This window comes from Lathyrus oleraceus, chromosome 6 (genome assembly GCF_024323335.1).
Source record: "Lathyrus oleraceus cultivar Zhongwan6 chromosome 6, CAAS_Psat_ZW6_1.0, whole genome shotgun sequence".
Lineage (NCBI taxonomy): Eukaryota > Viridiplantae > Streptophyta > Magnoliopsida > Fabales > Fabaceae > Lathyrus > Lathyrus oleraceus.
In genome coordinates this window covers 307,121,504-307,139,966 of record NC_066584.1, presented here as the reverse complement: position 1 = coordinate 307,139,966, position 18,463 = coordinate 307,121,504, and the positions used below count along the sequence as shown (strand labels likewise).

General features: G+C 32.6%; 1 protein-coding gene, 1 long non-coding RNA gene and 1 other non-coding gene across 7 annotated transcripts; 1 reads left to right on the top strand and 2 right to left on the bottom strand.

Annotated features, from left to right (window-relative positions):
- Window positions 1–9,928: 9,928 nt before the first annotated feature.
- On the bottom strand, window positions 9,929–12,648 carry LOC127093590 (uncharacterized). 5 transcript variants are annotated; one of them, XR_007792590.1, is made up of 6 exons: window positions 12,165–12,642; window positions 11,433–11,488; window positions 11,102–11,176; window positions 10,937–11,000; window positions 10,688–10,768; window positions 9,929–10,585 (listed from the first exon to the last, which is right to left on the bottom strand). It is a non-coding gene; the product is annotated as an uncharacterized LOC127093590 (long non-coding RNA). The 5 variants fall into 5 exon arrangements; XR_007792589.1 differs by having other exon boundaries at window positions 11,433–12,647; XR_007792592.1 differs by lacking the exon at window positions 11,433–11,488.
- On the top strand, window positions 12,426–12,620 carry LOC127099792 (U2 spliceosomal RNA). The gene has a single exon (XR_007794262.1). It is a non-coding gene; the product is annotated as a U2 spliceosomal RNA (small nuclear RNA).
- Window positions 12,649–15,220: 2,572 nt separating the features above from the next.
- LOC127096720 (ribosome biogenesis protein BRX1 homolog 2) lies at window positions 15,221–18,167 on the bottom strand. Its single transcript, XM_051035271.1, has 9 exons — window positions 18,001–18,167; window positions 17,684–17,913; window positions 17,424–17,565; window positions 16,914–16,992; window positions 16,614–16,738; window positions 16,149–16,250; window positions 15,872–15,940; window positions 15,687–15,785; window positions 15,221–15,581 (listed from the first exon to the last, which is right to left on the bottom strand). Exons 2-9 carry the CDS (start codon window positions 17,902–17,904, stop codon window positions 15,450–15,452), a joined length of 969 nt encoding a protein of 322 aa, XP_050891228.1. The 5' UTR covers window positions 17,905–17,913; window positions 18,001–18,167; the 3' UTR covers window positions 15,221–15,449.
- Between the last annotated feature and the right edge of the window lie 296 nt (window positions 18,168–18,463).

Here is an 18,463-nt window from a genome sequence, read left to right as displayed (position 1 = left end):
TGTTTGAAGAGGAAGAATGATTTTTATTTAGCCCGAGAGATCGAAAGTGCCCGAATGGATTAATATGTTAGTATTGACCTGCAAGCCAAGGTCAGTTAAGTGGTTAGAATTATGAATGGTAATGTTTTTTTTTGGCAAAACAACTTCTATGTCATTGGTAAGTTAGTATGTTTTTCAAAAGTGTAAGTCTGAATACTTCTATGTATATATTTTGTAGGAATCAATATTTAATTATTATTATTTTTATTTAGTTACTAAACATTTTTTATCCATTTTACTTATTTTGTTTTAGTATTACTCAGGCTTAATATTTTGTTCTCACCATTATCAGTATACATAGATTTTAGTTCATACTCAATTGTCGAGATATGCCATCATGTTGGGCTATTGATTGATCACTTTTTATAATGGAAAAAATGTGAAAATTATGGCGGTTATTATTGCCTTAATTTCTTTATTTAATTATAAACGAAAGGCAACTTATGTCGGTTTAAACCGCCAAAATATACGAACAAAGAACCGCCATTATGTACTGAAGCTTATTACCGCAGTTTGTATGGCGGTTAATCTTAAAACGCCGTTATTTTCCTAACGGCAGCCAAAAATACGGTGATTTTGGAAAACGCCATTTTCGTGAGTTGTGGCAGTTTTAAACGCCATACTAACACTTTTATAACCGCCAAAATTCACCCGTTTTTTTGTAGTGATATCAGGGTAGCTCACAATGGTTCCTTCTCTAGCTACCATAGCCCAAATTTGACTCAAAGTGTTTGACACTGTAAATTTCAATGATGCACTTATCTAGAAGAAGAAAACAGTCAAATAAAACATCATAAGCTTTTCAGAAGTGTATGGCATAACTTTAATGAAAGATGCAGAAGAATAAAATGATCTATAAGAACATAATAAAATCTAACTTGCACTAAAAAACTCTAGTCTCTGGAATGCATCAGGTATTGATAACCATTGAACCCAATACCACTTTTCCAACTAGTTCTTCAAGGCAGTAATCAAGTAGTTCAACAATTATTTAAGTGAATTCTCTTCATCTGTATGAAGGCTTTCAATTTCCAGCTTTACTCATACTTTTGAGATTTTACAAGATCCTCCATAGCCTTATCAAATTCAACATCAAGTTTTAATAACTCAGGACAATGCACTATATCAAGCAATTATACAAATTTTTCGGTTCAATTTCATTAGCAACTTGGGAAATTGCAACAGTGTCATACCCCAGTTTTTCCGGATATTTGAAATTCATCTGATACATGTCCATTTGTCGAGTTTTGCATTTTTAGCCGTATGCATTTTTATCATAAAAAAAGTCACCACAATCATTCATATATATGCATTATAGTAAAAAAAAAAAAAAGTCAATAGAAAGTCAACATTTTACATGTTGAAGAAATTGACTAAATTAGATTTTTTTTCACTATGTATTTTGAAAAATAAATTCATGATCATTTGATTTATCATCAAAATATCCATTTGAATTTCGTTAATCATTTTCATGTATTAGAAAACAAAAATTAATATTTTTAGATGATCCAAAATATCTCTCATTTATTACATCATTATTTCATGCATATATTACATCTTTATTCACTATTTAATTAAATAAGTTTCTAGAAGGCACTCACAATCTTTGCATAATTCTTAAACTACCCTTTTTAGAGCCTATAAATAAAACCATTCTTATTCACAAATCTTGCTACCAATCATTTACAAAAACTAAGCCAAAATTCTCTTCATTTTTCTTCAAGTCATTTCTTTCTTTCTTTATTGAATTTAAATTTAGATAGACTCTTATACTTGTTATTTATTTAATTATATTGCATTTTTATTCTTGCTTCATTTATTTAGTACCTGAATCACCACCATTTTGCATGGAAACTCAATTGATATTAAATCAAGAGTTGAAAAGTGTTCGTGAACCTCCATGAGCAAAAGTCATTAAATATGATTTAATTTTCGTTTTTTTAATTTTTTTTGCATTATTATTCTTGATACACTTAATTAGTACCTTAATCATCACCATTTTGCATGAAAACTCTATTGATTCAAAATCAAGAGTTTAAAGTATTTTTGAACCTCCATGAACAAAAGTGATTAAAAATGATTTAATTTTCGTTTATTTACTTTTATTTAAATTATTATTCTTGTTATACTTAATTAATCACCATTATTTTGTATGGAAACTCCATTGGTTCAAAATCAAGAGTTTAAATTGTTCTTGAACCTCCATGAATAAATAGGGAAAATGTAAATTGATACTTGTTTTACATAAATAATGTATCCAATAGCTTTTCAACATCATCCCGAGCATGAATCAATTGTTCATTTGTCATAAGGGTGAATAAGATGATCCAATCAAGCAAATATATTCTACTTCATTTTTGTTGATTTTCATTTTTTTTAGTTGTTTATTTTCTAATTCTAAATATACCATTGTGTTTGTGAGATCAAATTAGATAAATTTTTATTATTTTTTTGCTTAATTCTGTGAAAATTGAGAAAGTTATGGTGTTTTTACGTTTTCGTTGGAGCATTTTTCTTCCATTTTTGTTACTATGGGAATAGTAACCAAAGGTGGGGTTGAAGAAAATAAAGTCTCCTCCACACCCCCTAATTACTCAGTGCACCCCTACGAGACTCCCTCCTTTGGGCGTAGAGCATTTTCCTAGCTACACCTAAATTTTCAGTCTTTTTTTATCTTTTATATAGTTTTTATTTATTGCTTTCTTATTATTGTTTTATTTATTATTATTTTTTGTTTTTTAATTTGTTTATCTTTTGTATTGATAGTGTATCCACTCCCTTTTATTATTTCTTGTATATTTTTTTTATTATTTGTTTTATTTTTAAGACTATTTTTTTATATTTTTAGTTGATGCATAATTGTTAATCTAAAAAGATAAAATGACTCTTAAAATTAACCTTTCAAAAAATCACACCAAAACATTTCCAAACTAAAATCAATCGCTTAATATTCATTAACCTTTACAAATAAAACCAATCATTTGAAAAATTCAACTTGGTCAACACTAAGCTATTTTCTTTAATAAGCACCTCAATATGCCTACTCCACTCTCCAATGATTTCCCATTGAAAATTTTGATGGTTTTACACTATGATTTTGACAAAAATTACAATATGTTATGTACAATCATAATCCGAGTTAAAAATATAAAATCTTCGATTTGAATCCTCATTGGCTTATACATGGAATCTACTACTGAATCCTTGCAAGATCTTAACTCGAAATTGACTTGAATCTTCCAGTTGAAAGAATGTTGCTCCAAAGTATTTGTTCTACAATGATCTTTACCTGATCCTACCGGTATCTTGAGTCATGGACTGGCTGAATATCAAAAGGAACTCCCATTTTTTATGTACGCTTCCACACTGCTCTACTGAAGTGATTATGGAGAAAAGAACCTCCTTCTTTTCTGTTGGACTTGTCAAAACTAGCAACAACCACACACATAACTTGCAAACCTCTGAAATCTTCAAATAAATGCTAATCACAATAAAAAACCTCCTCATAGATCTCACACCTAATAGATGAAAGTTAGATCCAAATGAAAATTGATAAAGAAAGAGGTACACCACTAGAAAAATAGTATTTAACGTCGGTTATTTTTCGATGCTAAACTCCAAAAAACTGACGCTATAACCTGTTTAATGTCGGCTTAGCGTCGGTGTCGGGGGCAGTCTAAGTCATTCGAAGTTAACACGTTAGCGTCGGTTGTTTATTGTCGTGAGTATAATAGCGTTGAGTTAACCGAGTCTACATCGAGGCAAAGTTACAACCAACGCTAAAAAAACAAATGTAAAAAAAAACTCAACCATACATCTAGCTTCGACCTAGCCGCGTCTAAAGTCAACTTAAAAAAGTCAAACCTATGTTAGCTTCGGTTCCACCGTGGCTAAAGTCAACTTTAAAAATCCGAGGAAAACTCTCTTAGTGGCAGCCGGACCGAGGCTAAAGTGAACTTTTAAAAGTCAAAACACCTTTCGAAGTTAACACGTTAGCGTCGGTTGTTTATTGTCGTGAGTATAATAGCGTCGAGTTAACCGAGTCTACATCGAGGCAAACTTACAACCAACGCTAAAAAAACAAATGTGAAAAAAAACTCAACCATACATCTAGCTTCGACCTAGCCGCGTCTAAAGTCCACTTAAAAAAGTCAAACCTATGTTAGCTTCGGCTCCACCGCGGCTAAAGTCAACTTTAAAAATCCAAGGAAAACTCTCTTAGCGGCGGCCGGACCGAGGCTAAAGTGAACTTTTAAAAGTCAAAACATCTTTTAGCTTTGGCTTTCCCGAGTACATCATTATACAATGTTACAAACTAATTAGAAACAAAGCAGTATATGACTTAAGTAGCTTATAATGAGAAACCTAAAACAATAATAGAGGGTATTTTGTTGTGTGTTGGAACCTTTTCTATAAACATAATTTATGATACAAATCATTCAAAATATTTCACTAAACATGAATCCTACCTAAATAATTTCTACGCCAAATAAGGGAAAAGAGGGCGCTTATTTTGGCCTATAACAACGCTTTTAAGCGTCCTCTAAAGTGGCGTTGGCATAGGTAAAGACAGCGCTTTGTTTTGCTGGAGAAAGCGCTCTCTAAAGTGGCCCTTTAAGGGCCACATTATAGTGCGCTTTCAGAAAAAACGCCCTCTGGAGTGGTCCATAAAGGGCCACCTTAGAGGGCGCTTTCTGGAAAAAGCGCCCTCTAAAGTTGTCAATGTAAAGTGTTTAGAGGGCGCTTCCTACAGAAAGCGCCCTCTAAAGTGTTAGTTATTTAAAAAAAAATTGTTTGAAAAACAGTGGGTATTTAATTGGGAACCTGTTCGCATGCTGCAAAAGTGTAAAATTCATATTGATTTCATCCTTTAATCCAATGTTATACACCATTAATCCATTGATATATACAACATGAATCCATTTATATACAACATTAATCCTCCATATATACAACATTAATATATTGATATTCATGCATGTACAACAACATTCCATACATATATGTACAACAACTACAACCTATATGATTCTTTGATCAATAATGAATTGACACAATTCATCCTTCATTTCATCCAAATGAGCTCTTGAGTAAGATTTGTATTCGTCAAAGTACTACAATTAAGAGAATAAAACATATTCATGATTTAGTAACAAATTAGATGAAATATCTGATAATATTAAAATAAACCCTAAGTTATTATTCCATACCATTTTTGGGATGTCTATACGATTCAACGCAATGATATCTCTCATAAATCTCAATACAAAAAATCCGCAATCGACCGAATTGTTTTGCTGATGACACTACACAGAAAAACAAACAATATATATATATATATATATATATATATATATATATATATATATATATATATATATATATATATATATATATATATTATATATATATATATATATATATAATATATATATATTAATTTCTTACAAACACTATTATAAGCAAAAAACAAACACTATTATAAGCAAAAATAAGAAACTTAATATATACCTGAACTCTGACCCAGGTAATGTTCTTCCTATTACGATAATTCTTTTTCGATCTAAATTTTAGTATTGCTCTAACAAAATAAAAACGTATATTGAGATCAATCTGACAGACATAATTAAATATACAAATACACACGAATATTTAGGGGAATTTCACTTACGCGTCAACCGTCTTCTTCATACTCGGATATTTACTCCAATCACCCGATAACGAATCGAGATAATACACCATTAGTCTCGAAAGATCCATAGCAACCAACACCTAGTGACCACTGTAAAATAAAACAAAAATTTAGATGCATGAAAATTTTCTACATAAAAGATATACATAGATTAGAATGAAATTATTAGAAAGAAAATCTAACCCGTTGCCAGAATTAAACGGTAAAAAATACAAACTGGGTGTAGTATTATCGTCGGCCGCCATGAATCTATCGACTAGTTCATTCTTTACGGATGTTGGATTTTTCGTTATAAACGTTGTGTTGATACGGGAAGCAGCAATAAAATTGAATCGGTTACACAATTCAGTTCCCCGCATCAATGTGTCATACATATACCTTAAATAGAAACATAATAAACATTAGACTACTCATTGAAATGTGTAAATAAATTGTTCAACTAAGTAAATAATATATTGATCGGAGTATCATATGCATGTATGAATGACAGCGATGCCCAATTCTTCGTGTTCAAAAAGTTGTTGCATGTCCTCCTTTGCAATTATTTCGGAATAAGCAATTCCGAAAACACCTTCATCAATATCTACACTACGGATGGCGCCGTGCATAATATCTGACTCTTCCACCATTTTCTCAAGACGCATCATAATTTGAGATTTTGTCCCGGACGTCGTTGGAATATCCTTACCAACTTTTTTCAACTTTCGACCGGGAACCTAAAAATTCATATAAATTAAATCATGACTTTTTGTGATGCAACAGAATCGTTGCGTATATAATTCAATGAGTATATATATTTGTACCTCTTTTTGAGATGCAACCGACTCGATGCGTCTTAAAATCCCTTTACCAGCTTTATGTGTGGGTCTTGTAGGAGTCTAACATTACCATGTAATAAGGATTGATTAAATATCATAATTGTAGCTGAATTGAAATGTGAATACTAAATATTCATAATCATTTAGAACATATATACCTCGGCATCTGGGAAAATTAGATCTGACGACCATCCAACAAAGGATCCGACTGCATCTCGCATCAACGTTGTCTCTGAAACAACGTCAGGTAATGGTAGAAGCGCGTCCGTATCTAATACAAGGTCAACCAAAACTTTCATATATCCCACCGGGAGGGGATTATGGTGAAGTAATTCACCCGAAGTGTTGTGCACTTTTCCCTTGCCAACTATGCGATAAGTTGGTGACGATAGATACAGCTGACAAGGTGTAATGCCCTAAACCAATAATAAATGTTATTGTTAACGTGTATATGTGTCAAGTAAAAAAGTGCTATTTTAATTTCATAATAATATATATAATTACCTCGGGAAATTTCGGTTGACAATTGATACTAGCTCGGTCACTAGTATCTTTTGCCTCGGAACCGCACCTTTCCTCTCTATACCTTGCATTCTCCTTTTGCAGTTCGAGTACTTGTGCCCTTAACTCCGCCAAGGTCTCCATCACCTCTTTGTTGGTAGGATTTTTTGTTTTTGGTTTTTTATAAAATGACGACGGAGTCACACCAAAACCCTTACCCCTCACACGACCGGAATACTCAGGAACATTTAGTACTCGACTAAGTACGCTCCTGCAATCCTGGACCTCGGTTGAAGGTAAGGTTTGGGATAAAGTCTCCTGAAATATTATTAGAGGAGATTAAAAATGAATTATATGTCTAACAAAATTTTCGATATAATTAAAGAAATAATGTTACATATACTTACACATTCGTCATAAACATTTTGAACCGCTTCAACGACAGCCCCATCCTTCCCAACCCGAGCAGCCTTCCACAATACGTGCTCCGGAAGAGATGTTGCGTCACTTTTCTCCTCGGCTAGCTACACATTGAATCAGATTATAAGATCATCAATTATAACATATTGTGACAATGTATAAGCTCATAGCATTTGAATATACTCACAATTCTTTGTTGTAACCGTGCATATCCTGTACGCCCTTTTTTGTACGGATACGCGAGTTTTGATGCCCTTTTCCGATTTTTGTCGCTTACTTCCTGGATAAAAAAGTTTAAGGCATATCAGAACCAAGTAACTTAACAATTGTATAATACCATAATTAATAGACATTACATGGAATTTTTCGTTTCTTTGTTTGGCGACAAAGTTATCCCATTCTTCGGCTGAAATAATCTCCGCATACTTCATTGGCCGTTCTGCTTCAATAAATTTTCCTTCCTCATCCTTGAGAAATTTGTTGGACAAAAAGGATCGAAATCCTCGGAGTCTTTTTCCGGCCAATTGAATACAATATTTTTGCCGGCTTTCATCGATGTGAAAGGATCTCTAAAAAACATACACATGGAGTGTGTTATTATAAGTAATATTATAACAATATATGGTCAACAAATAGTCAAAAAAAAACATATAACAATATATGGTAAGTACCTGTATCTCGGACCATATTTTTTCTTTGCCAACCTTCAATTCCGGACTTCTCCAATTATCACATGTAATCGGAATATGTTGTCGAACAAGGAAACCAATGTAACTTGCCAACATTGAACCGTTAGGCTCAATTAGTTGGTCTTCAGCACTCCAATGTACTTCGAATTTTTCACCCTTGTCTCTTGCACGAATGATTGACTTCATAACAGTCAATCCTCGTTTGATTTCTTTTTCAACATTGTTACGTGATCCACTCGCGTCATGGGTATCGTCTTGGTTACTAGCCATTTTATCTGTAATATAGAAATGATTCAATAAGACCCAAGTAAGACAATGACCATATTCGTGAAGCTACACAAAAAACACATTCATATACCTTCCATTTCTCTCATGTTACAACAATCTAAACTCTCTCTTTTTTTCATCATTATTGAATACAAACTCACACACACCTACTGCATACAAAAGACCAATGCAAACTTATGGTGTTTGGAACATGAACAAACTTGCATCCATAATCATCAAACTTCCAAGCACAAGCTCAAACACACTCCAAATGACATCAGTTTTCAATCAGAAATAAAAAACCTTACAACAAGGTGCTCATGAACACCATATAGTGCTCGTTTGCCCTAAACAACATTAATCAACATAATGCACAAAATGTAAAACTCAGTTTAGAAAATGCCCTAATCAAACACCTGAAAATACAAACTATTGAGAGAAATACCTTCAAGGTGACGGTAACGATGGAGAAGAAAGTGAACAGCGACGGGTGGACGCAGATAACTCAGTGAACGTGAACGCAGCAGCAGAAAAAGGCGACGGCGACGACGACGGTGAGGGAGGGAGAACGAACGGAGGACGAGAGTAATCGTAGTAGAGAGAAAACCCAGTTACGTAAACGAAATAGCATATAGAGAGGGAAAATAAAGAGACATGCAGTATATGTTATAATTTTAATGTTTACTAAAGGGGACCTTAGAGGGCGCTTGTGTAAAAAAAGCGCCCTCTAAAGGGGGCCTAAGAGGGCGCTTCTAAAAGCGCTCTCTAAGGCTTTCCAAAAGCGCCTTATAAACTGGAAATGTACATGGACTTAGAGAGCGCTTTTTTAAAAGCGCCCTCTAAGGGTACCCTTAGAGGGCGCTTTCATAAACGCGCCCTCTATTGGTGTCCCTCCATTTCCTCATTATTTTTTTGCTTCACTTTAGAGGGCGCTTTGTTATAAAAGCGCCCTCTAAAGTGCGCTGTCTATTCCAGTTGTACGCTCCTTATTTTTTCTCTTCACTTTAGAGTGCGCTTTTTTGAGAAAGCGCCCTCTAAGGTGCGCTGTCTATTCCAGTTTTTGGCGTAGTTAGACCGTAGAATCCGGTTTGGAATCATCATCTTCCACCTCATATACCACTTGTAAACCCCCTAAACTTATCCTCTAGCCATTTCATGGCTCTAACCCATTAGAATGGATTTTCCCAGTAGGCCAGTACTTCAATCATTATTCTATCGAACACCTAATCGCTTCTCTCGCATCTCAAGTTATATGACCATTGATGCATTCGGTTGGTTCCAATAAGATTCTATTGACGATTTAGAAAATTGGTATAAGATTCACGATTTGAATCTTGATTTAATAAACAAACGCAGAATAAAAGTGTTCTCTACAACTCTAGCATGTTCATTACTAGTAACAATTCCACATCTTTATGCATCAAAATCATAAAGCTTAAAATCCACACATAATAAACATTTCCTCATAAATCATAATTAATTAATACTTGTGAGCTCTGTACTTATGATTTGAATTTGGACAAGTTGGATTCTTGAATAATTTCAGTCTTGAAAAAGTAAACAAAATAACTTAGAAAAATTATGATAATTCAACACTAAAATCATGTATTTGATTTTGTGTCAAATCACAATCTCTAATGTCAAAGCACAAATGGTTGTTGCATAGTGTGTGTGAGTGTTGCAAGTCTTAGATATCAAATTTGATTCCTTCTCATAAGAAAATCATTATTCCCTCGTATTGTTCTTTATGTCAGGATCGGTAAACTAGATATTAGATCAAGAATTCACCAAAATAACATCCTCGATCCAAGCACAACCTTCGCCTTTTTATACCAATAATACATAATCATACATTCCCATTGACTGTAAGCAGCATCGGTTGCAGTAACAACAACATGGAATTTTGATTTTGTATTCGTAAACTCCATTTTTCCATCAACAATAGATCCCAAATCAGTTCCATCTTTATGTCCTATTGACTTTACCCTCCCCAGGCTTTTCCACACAATCAGACAGCAAAAAAAATGTCAGGCCTTTCCTCACAATAATACCTGACTTTGTCCTGCAGTTCTTCAAAATCACAGCTTTAAGTTCATTCTAACAATCAAAATAAACAAAAAAAAAACTTTTACTTGATTTATTTGTTCCACAAGAAAAATCTGCAACAAAGCACACAACAAAAGCAAACAACCCCACAAAGCAGTTACAATAGAAATCAACAGAAAGCATATTGCTTTGAGTGAACCTGAAATGACAGGTACCTGAAATGAGGTGTAGAATGTTGGAAGAAAAGGATGATCTAGTAATGATATAATCTCTCTTGCAATGCATGTTTGATGAACCTGTTATAAAAATAACAACAACGTTCATTCTATTATCATGATAACATTAAAATTAAGTTACCCAAGAGAAACGAGATTGGTACAGTTGAAGAAAGAATGAGGGAGGAGACAAAGTCGTGAAAATATGAAAAATACTAGTTTTACTTATTTATAACCCAAAAGGAATACCTTACTGATTGGCATCAAGAAGTTCTTTAACAACTTCATCAACATTTTTTGCAGAGGCTTTCACCTAAAAGGAGAATATTTGAAAGTGTGTGAATAGTGTCATCATGATACATTGTATTCAAATCATGTAACATTGATAATAAGAAAGGGATTTCAAACACTCACCAATTTAGCAGTTTGTAGCTCATAACCCTCAGAGAGAGAGACGATTTCTTAAAGGCTCTAAATGATCACTTCCATCTAGTTGCAAAAGAGATAAAATATAGCCAAATATAACCACCAAATACATATCAACAATGGTAATCAATAAGATCATAAACATAATGCTTTGACATCATAAACATATTCAAAGTAACAATTATCCAAATATTACAAAGTAGATAGAATATACAAAATAACGTAGTCATATCTACAACAAAAAACAACCCAAAAAACTCAGAATACATTAAAGATCATGTCCTAGAAAAGATACATCTGAGTTGTCCCAAAAACTCACCATCAAAGAGGAATGAGACTTTGATATAAGAAACCAAAAGCAAGAAGAAGTGAAACCTGAGTAAAATAGTGAAGAAATTAAGAATGAGTGAAACCCGAGTTGTCATAATGGGAAAAGGGAGAAATGGTTCTTAGTGAAAGTGATAAGTGATGCTATTGATCGGCTTCCCCGTTCATTTTCGCTGCAACGATTTCTCACGATGATGATGGATTTCGAAGGTTTCGTATTTGGGTTTCGAAGATTTTCACTGCAACGATTTCTCGTATGAGGGTTTTAATCATTATTTGTTTTTATCAATTAAGATGTATTGACTTAATTAATGAATTAAAATCAAATTATTTGTTTTAACAATTTATTACTGAATTGTTTTATCTATTGACTAAATAAATAAATAAAATTTAATTCAATAACTAAAACCATGCATTTAAAAATGAAAATATATTAATCTCCATTTTGCACTAGTGACAGAATATTAAGTTGATTTTGAATAGAAATAATAATTTGAAGAATATTAAGTTGATTTTGGATTGAAAGAATAATTAATTTAAACAAAATTAAGTTGATTTTGAATAGAAAGAATAATTTGATGTGGTTAAAAATACATAGGCGTGAGAAAAGAGCAGTAGTGAGGCGATGCATGCATGATAAGCAGCCCATGGTGATACAAAAATATTTGGGTTAATGATGTTACAGGAATTGAAAGAAAGAAAAAGGTGAGTTAAGGGAACTAACTGTTTGATAATACTTGGGATGTTAATAGCTTCCTGAATGATAATATTAATTGATTGATGCTAATAGGAAGAAGTGAACTACCACAGTAAGAAATTCAAAGGAAATAAAAGAAAGAACATGAGAGTAAGAAATTCAAAGGTGAAGATAATAAGGGAAAGTCGGCTAAGTTTTGTGCAGTGCTGTAAGTCCCACATCAGGGAGCCAAGAACGAAACAGAGGAAATGTGTAATATAAAAAGCAAAGCCAGCAATAGGAAAAAGCATACCTTTCTCGGCCTTTTGGCTAAGATCAAGTGTAGTATCTGTTCTTATCAGTTTAATATCTGATATGTGGGCCAATGGTCCACACGATATTAAATTTATTTCTTGAGGGGGAGAGTCCACCACAGTAGCTTGCTATTGGGTCTCTCGCGTGTCGCTCTTGCGTTGCACTATAGCAATTGCTGGCGCACCCCACCAATTTAGTTATTAATATTTTCTCTCTTTCACCAGCTTGTTCATATCTTTTCATTAATTAACATCAACAAGTTTTCATAAATTCTCACCAAACTCTTAACTAATATCACCTGATGTGGGACTACACTATCCATTTATCCCTTAAACTAATTATTCTTATTAATTATTCACCGACTTTGTTTCTAAATATTCTAATTAAATTAATTATTCACCGAGTTTGTTTCTAAATATCCCAATTAAATAAAACTATTCACCAAACTTGTTTTTTTTTCTTCTCAAAATATAAAAATAATATTTTTCTTTTTTCTTATGAAGATGAATGTCATAAAAACTTTCATTGGAGGTTTATGAACCTCATCAACAAAATATACACCATGGTAAAATATAAATTTGAACACTATATGCATATGTTGATTGCTTAATACTCACACTTTTAATAAAAAGAAATCTTGCGATACAAGTATATTTGGGGTGGGAGAGTGAGTGCAAAGGAGGTTGTTGATGAGAAGGGTTTAGTTGAAAATACAACTGAAGTCTGAACAAGGAGGTACATGCATGTTCATGTGTATCTAGGTGCTAAATAATTTTGGTTCAAAAGTTTGTAAAATAATCTAGTCCTAAGTTCTTATTATGACCTAATACAAGGGCTTTCAAAAAAAAATTCTGTCTTTATTCCTTAGTTCTTATAATATTTTTTTTTTCAAATGATCGTGTATCATTCTCATTCCTTAGTTCTTATAATAACCTTTTAAATAATGATGTATCCTTCATACAGAACCAAAAATAATTAGTGATTCGGAGGTTATAATGGGCAACAGTAGATTTGAGCTCTCGATATGGTAGAGAAGAGAGTCAATCTTCAAGATAAGCATGCTAACTTTAGTATTAGAAAGAGAGAAGTGAATAAAATTTGAGTTTGATCAAGTCGTTTAGAACGTTTATAGTAGAAATAATATAGCTTTCTACTTTCTTAGAATCACGAGGATTGTCTAAATAACAGACCTCTCGTAATATTTAGAGGTGATATAAGATACAACCGATGGATTGAAAAGTGAAGATCGATATCCAACACATCAATATTAAACGAATAAATTGACACATGAAAGTAATTTAGATTTATTTAAGAAAGCTTTGTTTTACAAATTGATTTTTTTTAAAGTGTTTTTTATCGGGATCAACCAATAAAATAGTTTATTCAATAATTAATGACACAATTATTTGTTCTAATAGGGTAGGACAAAGTTTTATAGGGTTTGTCCTATATAAGGAATTGTAATCTTAAAACTAGTTTTTAATTAAAATTCTAAACATCTAAAATAACTATACCAATCAAAATTAAATTTCTAAGCTAATCAATTAAATATAAAAAAATCACTAATCAAACATAGTCCCATTGGGATAAAGTTTTTTTATCCTTTTAATAAGATTTATTGACATTTAAACATTATTTTTTGATTAAGTAGACTAATGACTTAAGTTCACCTTATTAAAGATTAATAAATGGGACGTCGCGGATTCTAATCTGCGTCTTTACATCTCATGTTCCTATACAACTATTTAATATCCCATATTCTTTTAAATATTTTATTTTTATCATTTGAGACCAAATGAATTCTTATAAGTTATATTTCTTTTCAGTTGAAACAAATAGAGTAATTAATGAACTCGAATGAGTTTAGTTCTTACTCAATGAGACTGACATATATTAATTAATTTAAGAAAGAGAATTTTGATAATATTAATAATTGGTCAATTTCTTTAGTAGATAAAATATATATACACGAAGATATTTTCTTTACTATCTTTTAATAGAAACCACTCATTCTATCCCTCTTTTCTAAGCATTCTTTTCCATCTAAGTGGTACCAACCCCACTTTTCCTTTCCTTTTATCACTAAACCAAGAAAAGAAACATAGAGAAGTGAAGAGAGAAAGAGATGAGAAAGAGAATAAAAGGAGAAAGAAAAGGATAAGGAAGAAGAAAAGCTTGGAAGAAAAAGAGTTCTTATTATGACCTAATACAAGGGCTTTCAAAAAAAATTGTCTTTATTCCTTAGTTCTTATAATAATTTTTTTTTCAAATGATCGTTGTATCATTCCCATCCCTTAGTTCGTATAATAACCTTTTAAATGATGATGTATCCTTCCAACTGAACCAAAAATAATTAGTGATTCAGAGGTTATAATGGACAACAATAGATTTGAGCTCTTGATATGGTAGAGAAGAGAGTCAACCTTCAAGATAAGCATGTTACTTTAGTATTAGAAAGAGAAAAGTGAATCAATTTTGAGTTTGATCAAGTCGTTTAGAATGTTTATAGTAGAAATAATATAACTTTACGGTTGTATTATTTTATGTCATTATGTTTATAAGTTAACTCAACCATTAATATTACCAAATACTATAAATTAAATGTTATATGAAAAATAAAAAAATAAAAAAAATAACTTCCTTAAGCCAAATAGACCCTAAGGAACACATTCAATCTCTTCTTATTTTGTTAAACAAGCTACTAACTCATTAAAGGAAGTCAATTGTTAATTTATACCAACATCCAAGCATTTTAAGAATATAGTTAGAGCATACGAAAGAGTAGAACAAATCCTGAAATAGTCCCCACATGAATAATTAAAGAAAACATTACAGAATCATGCTAATCTATCTTCTATGATACAGATCATAGTTAGATGGTAACATAGAAGTACATCCTAAATCTCCAATTAATTCTCAAAATCAAAACCACTTTAAAGAATGGAATGCCAACCAATACCACTCTAACGTGAATAGCCCATTCGTAAATTTGGTGAAAAGAAGCATGTGAATTTAAGTTTAATCTTTCCACATATCTGCAAACTCATCAGGCTCCAGCGGATTCGCCATCTCATGCCTTTTCCTCCTTGTCTTTGCTTTGACCTTCTTTGCAAACGTTCCAGCCTTTTTCTTCTTCTGCAAAGCTCGAATCTACAACAACCGACATAAAAGGGTTAAAAACACAAACAAGATGTAGTTATTCAGTTCAAAACTAGAGAAATTAAGAGTGTGAATTGAGAGCATGTTGGTTGGTACCTGGTTTGGCGACACATAGAATGGATTCTCATATAGAGTTGGACCTCCAAAACTGCCACCAAATATTTTAATTGGGTTCAAGCAGAACCGTGGACCAACCTAAGCGCAAGTATTTGCACAAATAGGTAAAGGAAATTTTAGGAATTGACAAATCAAAATATAAATCGATAAACAAGTTTACAGACCTCAATTAATGTCATTTTATCAAGGCCTCCTCGAGGTAATTTGTCTGACTCATTATGAGGAACAGAGATCTGCATGGGAATAAAGAAGTGGTTTGTTATTTAAAATAGCCAAATAAACATCATGAAGCGGAATGAGACAAGCATTCCAAAGCTATGTTCGCAAAATGCAAGTGTACTAGCAGAAAATGATACTTCTATCTTGTTTAGTTTATTAAGACGCCTCTAAACAGTACACCAATTATTTATATTTATATCTTGTGCAGATGCAAACACAAACCTGATAATTTCGGAACCAAATGTGGTCGTCAACTATTGAGAATACAAAAACATGGTCATGGAAAGGCTTAGCCTTTCTATGGTCCTTTGGTGTTTCAAATATCTGAATGGAGCAAAGAAAGAGTATGTCAGCAATGTCAAAATTGTATATACTTCTATTATTTTAATAACCAACCAACCACTGACCCTACTCATATATATCTCAGGTAAAAGAACCAAATTTAGAGAAAATTGTGTACAGGAACATTTGAATGGGTCCACATCCTACTCTGTTTAAACTATGACAAGAGTCGAACATAACAATGATAGAATTTCTCATGTAAACAGTTGACAGCTTAGGAAATCCCTAAGATATATAACAAGTAACAACTACACTGCAAGATCAGATAAACAACAGAAAAGTGCAGATCAAACCATTTTTAATCACACCGGCAATTCATACCAGCACAAAGCATCAAACTAGTACCTGTAATAGCATCTCTTTCAACAGTTTCCAGTGTGCATCTTTTTCAAAATTTGATGAAAATGTCAAAAGTGGGCGGGAACCTTTTAGATGATTACCAGTTAGCTTCAATTCCTCCATTGTGTGCACTGGAAAGTAGCGAGGGTAAAAGAGAAACTCGTAAAATAGCCTCAGAAAAAGCGAGTTAATCATAATTCAAAAAGAAGAATGAAGAACTAAACACTGATCCATGAAAACTAAATAATTATCAACTAAATTCGATTCTATAGTAACATGAAGATAACAATCAGATGAAAATATTACCGGCACTAACTAAAAATTTAACAGATGGGCCATTCGGGCATTTTGACATCCAGAGATAAAGATCTTTTGCCTTCCTGCACTGAAATTCATATATACAGAATGGAATAGTAAGACAGTTATCCAAATGTCACAAGTTGATTAGACTTGGTCAAGATTAAGAACTGGAGCTCAAACTCAAGATTAAGAGCAAAATAGTGTGCCAACCATCCTATTTCAAATTAAACAAACAGCTTAAATGCAATAGAAAAGTCAATTTGGGAGGGAAATTCAAGGAGTACATGTATGCAGTATGCTATACAATAAAAGTTAATATTGATAAAACAAAAATCCATAAAATATACAAGCATTGCATCTAATCTAACTAAATCACAACATTTGCAACAAATAGAATAATTGCTTACACCTCGCATATGCAGTAAATTTTCTAACTCAACAACAGCAGCATAGCTCATAAATAATCCAAAGTTGGCACTGAAAAACCTAATAGCCTAAAAAAGTTAAAAAGAATACCTCGAAAAATAAACAAGACGAACAATTTTTGAGCTCAACTAGCTCGTTCAATGTGGCCCCTTTAGTTTCTTTTGATTCAACTTTGTTATCCTTCTTGCAATGAGGCAGAAGTGATACAATGTTCAACATCAAATGTCGGTACCTATAATAATAAGTTGATGAAAAACACTTCACTTCATCAATAAACCATAATCGAAATCTAACCACACAATAAAGACATAATTTTCATTGTGCTTAAAGTTAATTCCTAGTGTTTATACCTGAAAACAATACGCCTAGAGCAAGTGACCAAAACTTTCTCTTTGTTCCTGAATATAGGTGAAGAACCATTATTCTTCACCTCAATTTCATTTTCATTCTCGCTTTCTCTCTTATTCTTCCATCCCAAAAGAGTCCTAACTGGTCTTTCTGGAGCAACATCATCCTTCTTGGGAACCGCCGCAGCTTCACCCTTCTCACTGCGCTTTCTCTTCTTCCCCATGTTTTTTATCTGCAACATAGCATATATCGGAAACATCAATTAATCATAATAAAACGCAATATAAAATATATAAGATGTATATGGACGAATTCTCACTGATTTGGATGCCGGTGAGAAACTCCGGCTAGCTTTTGGTTTTCCGGCTAGCGACTTTAAGAACTTTTGGTTTTCCGGCTAGCGACTTTAAGAGCTTTTGGTTTTCCGGCGAGCGACTCCAGGAGCTGCTGAGCGTTGTTTTAGGGTTTTATTTACAACAATCTAATAAAAAAAATTATTATTATTTTTTTTACTAATCATTTCTTTTTTAAATTTATATTCACGATTGTTGAATAAAGATTTTTTTTAAATAATCACTTTTTTTAATTTAAATATTAAAATAGTTTATTTTTTAAATTAATTATAGAAATAATCACCTTTTATTTATGATGTGTCAGTTGAACTGACGTATTTAATTCGCATTCAAAGTAGGCGTCCAAACCATTGACGCATGCATACAGCCAAACATGTGAAGGCGCCACATGCATTGACGCATGCATCTAGACATGTGAGTGTGCGTCAT